This window comes from Kwoniella shandongensis, chromosome 9, assembly GCF_008629635.2.
Source record: "Kwoniella shandongensis chromosome 9, complete sequence".
NCBI classification, from domain to species: Eukaryota; Fungi; Basidiomycota; class Tremellomycetes; order Tremellales; family Cryptococcaceae; genus Kwoniella; species Kwoniella shandongensis.
This window is the reverse complement of record NC_089295.1, coordinates 612,087-622,523: the sequence shown is the minus strand read 5'-3', so window position 1 is coordinate 622,523 and position 10,437 is coordinate 612,087. Positions and strand designations below refer to the sequence as shown.

General features: G+C 51.3%; 2 protein-coding genes across 2 annotated transcripts; one reads left to right on the top strand and one right to left on the bottom strand.

The window, feature by feature from the left end:
* Positions 1–3,087: 3,087 nt before the first annotated feature.
* On the top strand, positions 3,088–4,919 carry CI109_105151 (uncharacterized protein; the record flags this gene model as incomplete). The annotated part of the gene is made up of 2 exons (XM_032003171.1): positions 3,088–3,179; positions 3,245–4,919. The coding sequence occupies 2 exons, from the start codon at positions 3,088–3,090 to the stop codon at positions 4,917–4,919; spliced, it is 1,767 nt and encodes a 588-aa protein (XP_031862493.1).
* Positions 4,920–5,657: 738 nt separating this feature from the next.
* On the bottom strand, positions 5,658–10,409 carry CI109_105150 (uncharacterized protein; the record flags this gene model as incomplete). Its single annotated transcript, XM_032003170.1, has 6 exons — positions 5,658–6,947; positions 7,005–8,404; positions 8,458–8,775; positions 8,826–8,997; positions 9,055–9,327; positions 9,387–10,409. 6 exons carry the CDS (start codon positions 10,407–10,409, stop codon positions 5,658–5,660), a joined length of 4,476 nt encoding a protein of 1,491 aa, XP_031862492.1.
* Between the last annotated feature and the right edge of the window lie 28 nt (positions 10,410–10,437).

The following is a 10,437-nucleotide window of genomic DNA, read 5'->3' as shown; positions in this document are numbered from 1 at the left end:
TCAGTTGCTCGACCAATTAGGTCGGTACAGTAATCCTTTCTCCATTTCATTGAGATGTCTATTTTTGACCGATCGTCCCGTATCCCGTCTAATATGGACATTTCGCTATTTGCGTCCGATGTCAACACCGTAAAATTCGCATTTCGATCCCATCGCAGTATGTAACCAGGTTGTCACTGACGACTTGTTCATACGGCATGAATTAGTCACCCCATCTGCGTGAGTGTATCGTATTCTATGGGATAGGACGTATGGATGAAATCACGTAATTTCGATAAGGGAAGAAGGAACGGGATCGGGTAGACAAATAGGTCGAAAATAAGGGTTACGTGAGAGACCCGAACGAGCCGTTATCTCTCCGAGTTTGTTGGGTGGAACTTGCCGTGCAGTGCGTATCCAATTGATTATCAGTAGAGATACCATGCTGGTCAAATGCAAAAGTTGATGTTTTGAGTGAGCAAAGGAAGTACTTTGTCGTGCAACTGCCAGGGAAGATACGCTATATACAGTGTGCAGTGTGCAGTGTGCAGCATGCGAAACCTCGTGAATGACAAGACGTCCAATGCCAGGTGCCAAATGCCCAGATGCCCAGACCCGCTACCAACGTTATCTGCTTGCGTCATGAGAAAGTTTTTCAGAGACACTCCTCTTGGATGACATCGACGGCTTCGTCTTTGTCGTTATCATTGTCGATTCGACAAACATCATTGCTATCATCGTCGTCATCTTCATGCATTGTATCAACTCGTCCGAGATAGGCAGTCTTCTAACATGTACCTTGACATCTGCTCTAAAATAGTGCCAGGTCCAAGAAACCAAAACAAATGCCGGTCGTGCGTTCACGCTAACCAAGATGCGTGGGAATTTTGATCCGACTTTTCCAAAAGTCGAACGCCAAGGTCCAGAATTCGCCATGCGCACAACTTTGTTGTGACGTGTACATGATGATGGTGGCACTGTTCATAACGTACGGCTGCGAAAACGAGAAGCAAGCGAGTAAGAGTGGTGACTATGAGTAGATCACTCATGTTTTGTCTCGTCTCGTCCTGGGTCTGCATAACGTGGTGAGGTTTCGCTATAACCTGTCCCATAGATCGGGCACTATGTGAGCGTTGTATACGACGAGTAGGATCGGACACAGGTTTCGTCGCACCATGTACGAAGTGAGACTGATCGTACCAATCGTTCGTTCCCTGTATAATAATTATCGTGACTATATGTCTTTGATGTAGATCCTTCGTATAAGCTCATTCGTCGGACTGAAGGAACGCTCCACCCCGAAATTGAGACAGATCCGACCTATACAAATGATTGCAATGATCTACTAGTCTCACTTGTTAATTTCTTCCAAAGCTTGTACACAGTGTCAGTGGACGTCTATTATCTACCTATTCGGTTCCGTTTGAGCTACATCCACACAATACGCAGCTAAGCCCTTTGCGACGCATTGCGTAACAAACAGGACCTATTCTTCTTATGCCGGCGGTGTCGACACGAACCGAGAAGGCGTCCACGTTACATTCTCTCTCCCCTTTCGCGCCATGTCTCGGAGGAGTGACATTCAAACAGAAAAAAACACCACAACGCCACCGCACGGGGCAAGTTTGGTCGTTTACAAGCCAATTCTAATTCCACGTGTGAATGAATTATGGTAGACTTGTAATTCATCGGACGGGAAAAGGGCAATGGGAGAGCTAGAAAAGAATATCTCCGAAAAGGTTGTGTCAAGGCCGGGACCCTTGAAGCTTATGTCAATATCGTTAACACTTTAACGCGCAAGATTGTTTTCATGTACGTCCCTGAGCACGCGATGTGGGTGGCTCCCCGCCTCTCCCGTCATGCCCGTAGCTTCCTCACTGCCACGCGATATAACAAGGAGGGGTCCGCAGGAAATGGAGAGGAAGAAAAGTTTAGCAAGATTGTATGATATCGGATTACCCTGACTTCCCCCTCCCGATCTAGGCTTGGTGCCTTTCCGGGTCCGGGTTAGGTATATTGCATTTCGCGCTAAGAAAACCCAAGTGAAGTTACTTTACTTGTTGGATTCTTTCAGCTGGCAGTGGACATACTGTATACAGTATACAGTCAAGTGCTGTATCATGCAAGACATCCTTTAGTCGCACACACACACACACACTCACACCTACACACACACACACGCAAAGATCCCCCGCGACAACGCAACCCACCTCAGTCACGACACGAGGATCCGAAATACCTCGATCAAAGTCAGACATCCCCCCTCCCCCCCCTTCCCTTCCATTCCCATTCAAGATCGTCACTCATCGTATAACCTTAATGTTCTGACTCACATCTTCTCACTCCAACACTTCTCTCTTCTTACATTCACTCTCGCCACCACGACAACAACCGATAGACTGCACAATCCTATAGAATAGACATATAGATAGATCATCCCATTCTCCTTTATAACGTATATTGAAATCTTAGTCCTTCCCGTTCTTTCTTTCTTTTCGTCACACCTTTTTATCTCTCCCGTCCCAATCTACCGGGAAGGCGGAAAAAGGATCTCGTACTACCTATCAACCTATCAACCTACCAACCAACCAACCAACCTCAACCCACACATACACGAATACATCCTCGACTTGATCACAAACCAAGTGGTGTCACACGTTCCACAGCACCTTCTCGGAATCACCTTCATTTTCCCGTCCGATTGGAATCACCAGACGACCTGCCTTCCCTCTTTCCCGTTCTTGTTCCCTCGTTGTCTCACCCAAGACAGATACCATAAAAGCGAAATCCTCGACGTCGACTCGTCTTTCCCCCCTTCCACTCTTTCGGAATCGGGTACGGTATCTCCACAGATCCAACTTCGGGACCTCAAGCTATACAACCACATACTCCCATTTGTTGTCCAGACTCAACACCACACTCCCTTGTTCTCAAATCAATCGCCTGACCCGTTAGCCGATTGCATTACTCCATACCCGACCTTGAAGTGGTCGACACCGCACGGGAAGGAGGCAATCACTTGCTTGGGCTCTGGGTGCAAGGTGATATAGAATCAACTCAAACGGTTCTTCCTCAAACGACCTCGGTTTTTCATCCCAAAATTCAAACATGCTTCTTCGTCTTTTGCCTTTGCCCACACCTTCCAACCCATCACCTCTTACTATCCTGTTCACTTTGCCCCTCCCAACGCATGCTTACACGTGAGTGACATTGCGACGTGGTCGCCTGCTTCTGAGGCTGACAAAATTCTTCCATAATACCTTAGCTCTCGATCACTACCCCTCCCCCCAGCACTTCTCTCACACCGAGGGCTGTGTTTGCAAGAGGACATCCAGTGTCAAAATGTTCTGCTTGGCGAGAAGTCTAGTTGGATTTGCGGGATCGTCGACGATGTCACCTTCTCCCTTCCCACGGCGACGATCGCTGTCAACTTGATCGACGGTACTTCGATCACCATGCCTATCACTCCCTCTTGTGTCGCGCAACTGCATCGAGTGATTGAGGAGGTCCACTTGTCTTTCACAGCGCCTGCACAAGCGCCTGCTCCACCCAGAACAAGCACGTCCAGCATCGCCTCGAACGCTTCGACTTCTTCAACAAAATCCGTCCCTCCTTCCCCTACCACCTCTCGACGATCACCATCAGCACTCCTCCTCAGCCTGTTGTCACCATTGTTGTCGTCGAGTACTCCTTCGGTCGTCTCTCGGTCGTCGTTGGCTGCGCCTCCCTGTGCGCCAGCGCGAGTCCACCGACGACAAGCTCGTTCCATCTTGGTCGACACTTATAGACGATACGTGTTGCCGGTACTAAAGGAGCAACTGCCGTCTGCCTTCCTTCCTTGGGCGATCAAGTCAGAGACTACAAGACAGCTCGAGGAGTACGCCAAGCTGAAGGAAGAGATCAACCAACTGTTGGAGTCGTCGGGTGTCGATCGAAATGCTTCATACTCTCGATCACGATCATCATCGGCTTCATCAACTGTGTCATTGTCCGATGACGAGTCAGACATGGAATCTACTCCATCACCTATCACACCCGCCACCTCTGTGTTTTCCAACACGTCTGGATGCCCTACTCCCGCTCGCAGTCGATCGGCTCAATCCCCTCAATCATTCTTGCTTTCCATTCCTCCCGCTCATTGCCTGCCGGTGCACGCTCGTGCTACCTATTCAGGATATCTCGCTCGACTGACCCAGATTGCATCTCGAGTTAGCCAGATCAGGAAGCTGGGTATTCGATATGAGCGAGAGGAAGGGAAGAGACATTGGCTCGAAGGATTGGAGCGAGGTCGCGCTGCGGACAAATCCCTTCGTCGAGCATTCAGCAATGGTTATCTACCTGCAAACGGTCTACTCAACGCGGAGCCAAGCAAGAGCTCAAAACTATGGCGATCTTGGACGGCGGACGATCTGATGCGAGCGGAACTTGCCGCGGAACAATCACAAGCTGTTCATCCCGCGATGATGGACTGTTCTTCTGACGAAGGATCTTCAGAGGAAGAGGAAGAGGGACCTATCACTCCTCCGAAATCACGAGTTGGACCCACCGATCGACCCGATCTCTCCTCCATCGTCGGTACTGTTACTCCTGTCCAAATCACCGACGAAGAGTTCACCTCGATCATACGAGTCAAAGCTCGAAGACCTAGTCTCGAGCGATGTGCAGCAATACTACCCGCACTTGTTGCCAGTCGAAGTGCCGAGTCTTTGGCTGATACAGAGTCGGACGAGGAATGGGATCACGATTCCGAACTTCAGAAGATCAGTTCGACATTAGCTGCCACGACACTTCTCGCTGCACCTGTGATCGCGTCCAAGTGGCCGATAAAGGATAACGGCATGAAGAAGAAAATCGGGAATGTCAAATCTGCAAGTTTGGTCATCGAGAGAGATGCAGAGGAAGAGGACAGGTATTACGGACAGTGCAGGATTTACGCTTGAGGCGCAACAATCTTTTTCTTATTTTCGATTTGGTATTAGCATGGACAGTCAACGCAACGCATTTTTCTCTTTTCTTATTATCCTTCTTGTAGATTAGATCAAAACCATATTTCTTTGGGGTTAACTTAGTTGTATATACATTTTTCACATTCAAATCATTTAGGACAATCGAGTACTATCTCTCTTTTCTCCTCTCACCCAATCTCATATATCATGACCCTTTGTTGCTCTTCATCTCGCATTGTACGTACTGTAGAAAGTGTTGTTATATATCAAACTACATCTACCGTATCGTATCACATCATTTTATGCCACGTTCATGAAACGCGAACAATCCCGTGCAATTGAGATGATCGCTGTTCAAAGACCTGCAACTTGATCGCCAACCTAGACCACGTCCATCACAAGTCGATGGAATGGACGGGTGCTTCGAGATCACTTCATGACCGGTTGACATAGTGGGGGAGTCACGACGAGATCATACATTCATGCATCACTCATCATTAAGACCAAATCGTCCTCTTCCCACTCTCCCATTTGGTCGTTTCGTTTCTTACCTATCCACCTATGCAAAAAGCCATTCTGAAAATGATATGAGAGAGAAGAAAATACTATACCTATATACCTATATACCTATGCTTGAAACCTAGACAACAATTCGTACTCCTCTCTTCCTTTCTTCTTCGCTCTCTCCGTCCGTTGCTTTCCTTTTACCTGACATCGGTAGTAACGACAAAACTACCGCTTCGCGGGTGCTCTCCTCGGTAGACCTTTCACCCTCCTCCCGCCCGGACTCGAAGGCGCAGGTTCGGCCGAACCTAAACTGAACCCGCCATCCGCTGGTGCTGGACTTCCAAATCTTTGAGCTTGAGGTGCAGCAGCTGGAGCGGCAACAGGCGCAGGGGCTCCAAAGCCGAATCCACCAACACCTCCGGCTGAGGATGGAGGGGCAGCAGGTGCTGGGTTGGATCCGAATCCGAATGTCGAACTAGGCGCTGCGCCGTTGGCAGGTGTACCAAAGCTGAATGTCGAAGATGCGTTGGCACCTGGAGTGGAAGGTGCCGCAGGGGCTGGTTGGCCAAAGCCAAAGGTGGATGTGGTAGGTGCAGGACTGCTAGGACCTCCACCCGCACCGAAGGTGAAGCCAAACCCACCCGTAGGTGTAGCTGGTTGTTGAGCTGCTCCACCAAATGGATTCGATGGCGCCGGACTAGGTGCGGATCCAAATCCTGGTGTGGACGAAGCATTGTTCGCTCCAAACGTGAAGGATGAGTTCACTGCTGGACTCGCTGCAGCGCTAGCCTTTGAGGGAGCCGTGGATCCGAAGGGGTTGGAAGCAGGAGCTGCAGTAGCACTGGCACCGAGCCCGAAGGGATTTGACGCAGCGGCAGGGGCAGCATTGCTCGAACCGAATGCCCCAGAAGATCCGTTCGCTGGCGCAGCCGGAGTAGATGACGAAGCGCCGAAGGTGAAACCGGTCGAGGCGGCAGGAGTGGTCGATCCGAATGGATTTGACTTTGATGCATCGGCTGGTCCGTTCGCTTGAGATGCACCGAAAGGTGAGCTAGTGCTAGCCGGAGTTGAAGCGGGTGCGCCAAAGGTGAAGTTACTGCTTGTTGCCGGAGGAGCACCGAAGGGGTTCGACGGGGCATCCTTGGCCTTGTCCGCTTTCTCTGCAGGCTTGTCATCTGCAGGCTTGTTGAATGAGAAGCCACCGAAGGCAGGAGCAGCAGTAGTGGCTGGTGCTGTGCCGTTGGTGCTCGCACCGAAAGGAGTACTCGTCGACGGAGCCCCGAAGGAGAAAGCTGGCTTGGCGGCTTCAGCAGATTTGGGAGCTTCAGCAGCAGGAGCAGGGGCGCCAAAGCTGAACGTCGCCTTGGGTGCCTCCGCGGGCTTGTCCGCTGCGGGTTTGCTGGAAGTCGAGCCGAATGAGAAGGCAGGTTTGCTTGTCTCAGCAGATTTATCGTTAGATGATGATCCGAAGGAGAATGGAGCCTTGTTCGTCTCGGCAGGTTTGGACGCAGAGAACTGAGAGACCGCTATCAGCTACGTATCAATGGTACAGATGAGTAGGAGGTCACTTACGGAGAAGGAGGACGACGCAGCTGCCGGTGTTGTCTCTTTCGGCGCATTGAAGCTGAATCCGCCGTTGGTGGATGAAGCCGGTGCTCCAAATACGCTACCGCTTGTCTTCGGTGCTTCTGCTGTCGTCGCCTCGGAGCTAGCACCACCGAAGGAGAAGGTGGGCAATTTAGCAGGGGCCGCCTTTGGTTCCTCCGCTTTCTTAGAGATTCCGAAATCGAAGGACGGAACCGCTGGTGTCACTGTTCCAGACGCAGGGGCAGATTTCTTTCCAAAGAAATCGGGTACACCACCGCCTGAAGCAGTCTCTGATGGTGCAGGTGCTGCGGTAGGGGGTTTACCCAAACCAAAGGAGAAAGAACCCTTGGAAGCATCGCCATTATGTGCAGGTGCAGCTGCTGAAGCCGAGAAGAAAGTCGAGGCTGGAGGTTTACCGGCAGGAGTGGTGGAACCAGAGGAGGAGGAAGGAGTAGAAGCGGCCACAGAGAAGAAGCCGTTTGCAGGAGGCTGAATGGGTTCTGCAGAGGATTTCGGTTTGGGCATCGTTGGTGGAGATTCCGGCTGAGCAACGATTGATCCAGCAGCGAGGGGAGAGGAGGCTCGTGGTCGGGTCGAACTGACTCCCAAACGGGCCAGCGGTCCAGCGGCCTTTCGATTGGGTGGAGCGACGCTGAGCGACGACTTGGGCTCTGGTGCAGGCTGAACAGTGCCTGACTCTGAAGTGGACGCAGCTTGCACACCATTTGTCGTAGTAGGGGTAGATGCCCCACTCAAGCCCGCAAAGGAAATGCCGGAGAACGACGGAAGGGGGATCTTGGCCGCTTGTTCGAGTTCATCCATGTCTGGCAGATCCTCCTCTCTCGCCGAGAATCGTCCAGTAGAAGGAGTGGTCGATCTCGAATAACTTGCTGCGCTGACATGTTGCCTGTGGGAAGCGTCTGACCGAGCACGAAGAGAAGATCTCTCCTTTGGCAAGTCTCCATCGGCTCGAGGTCGATATGTGTCGGAGCCTTGTGCTTGGCCAGGCGAAGGAGCAGTAGCTGTGATCGTCGGAACCGAAGGGGTAGGGATAGGTGGAGGAGGCTCGGGTGATGTTCCCCTTTCCACTGTACCCTTTCTGGTACGACGTGTTGTGCCTTTAGGGGTCGGTTGAGATTCGTGCACAGTCTCGGGCTGCTTTGACGCTCCTCTTCTAGTCCTCCTTGGCTTGGGCGTAGCATCGCTCTCCTCATCCGCTGTCGTGTTGCGCTTCAACCGAGACGATCGCCGTGGTGTCGGTGCAGGTGCGGCGGAAGGTGAAGGTCCTCGTTGTGAAGAAGACGCTTCCATCTCCACATCTGAAGCTTGGCTATGTGTATCGCTTAGAGCATCTGATGGAGTGACCGATTGTGTAGATCGTTGGTCTGCGTTCCGATCAGCTGAACGTTCGATACTGAATGGTCTTTTAACTACTCACCATGTTCTCCATTGCTTCGCTGCCTTCTTGCATCCTTGGCTATCTGGTCTGCCACTTTTCTCCTGCCATAAGGACTGATCATAACCGACACTTTCTCGTCTCCAAGTCGTTCTCTATCCCTTCTGGATTTGGCATTATCTCCCGCAGCAGCCGTGGCCAACGGAACGTTGATCGTCTTTCGGATGGTTCGGGAAGATTGACCGAGAATTTGGGGCAAGTCGGCTTTGCGGGCGTTGGTGAGAGGGGTTTTGTGCATATTCTCGAGAGTGTAGAGAATTCGCTCTGCCTCGTTTTTGTGAACAGGTTGAGGTGCTTTGGCTATAGGGTAGTCAGCTCATTGTCCCCATACGAGTGTCCGCTGTACTTACACGCTCGCAATTCACTCTCCCTGACAAACGCTTTCTCTTCATCGTGCCATACCAGTTGTCCCTTTCTCAACGGGGCAGGCCCATTTGAAGGGCCAGCGGAACCCAATCTTCTTGACGCAGCTATTGACGCTGGAGAGCCGGGTTGGTCCCATCGCTCTTTCATGAACCAGTCCTGTAGATTTCGTCAGCACATGCATTATTGATGATCATCGATCATCGATTGACTTACCAACACGCTGCTCTCCCTCTGTCTTTGATCCCCATCAACGCTCATCCTGTCGTCATCATTGTCACCGTTTACGCTGCCGAAAAGCATCGATGAAGAGTGTCGCATCCCATTTACACTCCCGGTCCGACCCATACTGATGTCTGTTGCCACGCTAGCTGCTCGTCGAACATTGGTGGTAGTGGCAGATCTTGTTAAGCCACTAGTGACCGGAGTACCTTGCCGAACAAGTGGAGATGGAGGAGCTTTGAATGGCGATGCGGAAGGTAGGGTGTACTAGCAGGAATTGAAAACGGTCAGCTATACCAAGTGACAAAGCAGAGAGTGTCACTCACGTCACGTTTTTCTGATAACCGAGTAGCTGTTGATCGACTTGGTGTCAGAGTCTTCCTCGGAGAAGCAGCATTGGAAGCTGCACCACCAGCATTGGCATATCTTGATTTCCAAGGACTCCAGGTCTTCTCCTCTTCCTTTCCTTTCCCCTTATCGTCATTGCCCCTTCTTGACTCCACACCGGCGCGGGTATCGTCGTCCTCCGCGTCGTCGTCGAAGCTGGACAATTCCACTCTCTTCGATCTTGTCAGAACTCCACCACGTTTGGGAGTGTAGCTACTTGGTCCACCCAGAAGATTTGTAGGTGGGTCAAGATACGACATTGATTTAGAGCTTGCGAGTGGTCGAGAGAAATTGGTCGTATATGGTGGAAGTGCCTTTGGGGGATTGCCGTTGACCACGGGCAAGTGGGATTTGGGTTTAAGAGTGACGTTCGGGGAAAGAGGGGGTAGCATGAATCCGGAGACTGCTCGTCCCTGGACCTCGAATTTGGGTTCGGGGTCATAAGCTCCTCCATATCCATGGCCGTTGGGTGGATGACCATTCTGTGTAGGTGGTTCTGGCGAGATTCTTCGTATTCTCTTCCCATCTCTCTTCTGCGAAGGTGATTCCGGATCTTCCAAATCATTCCCAAATGAAGATAAACTATCCCTCTTCCCGCCAGCAGCAGCAGCTGACGAAGTTGTCGGAGTCGTTTTACCGGGTGTAGTCAACCATTGTAATGGTCTTGACAAGATTGATCTGAAGCCAGAGAACAAAGAAGAATCCGAACCTGATCTCGGCAAACTTCTATGACTGGAAGATGAAGGTATTTGTCCGCGTGTCGTAGATGCTGACCCCTTGGTAGGGGATTGAGACGGAGAGAGCAGACTCGAGGAAACATTGGCGAGATCCGTGAGTGTCGCTGAAGTGCTGAGACCGGCAAAAGACGAAGGACGGGAGTATGGTTTCTGAACAGCGTGGATCCGAGGATGGGCGGACCGTCGCTGAGCACCAGCTCGCGAAGGCGTTAACTCTTGCGACATCGTGTTCGGGGCAGACAGGATCTTATCG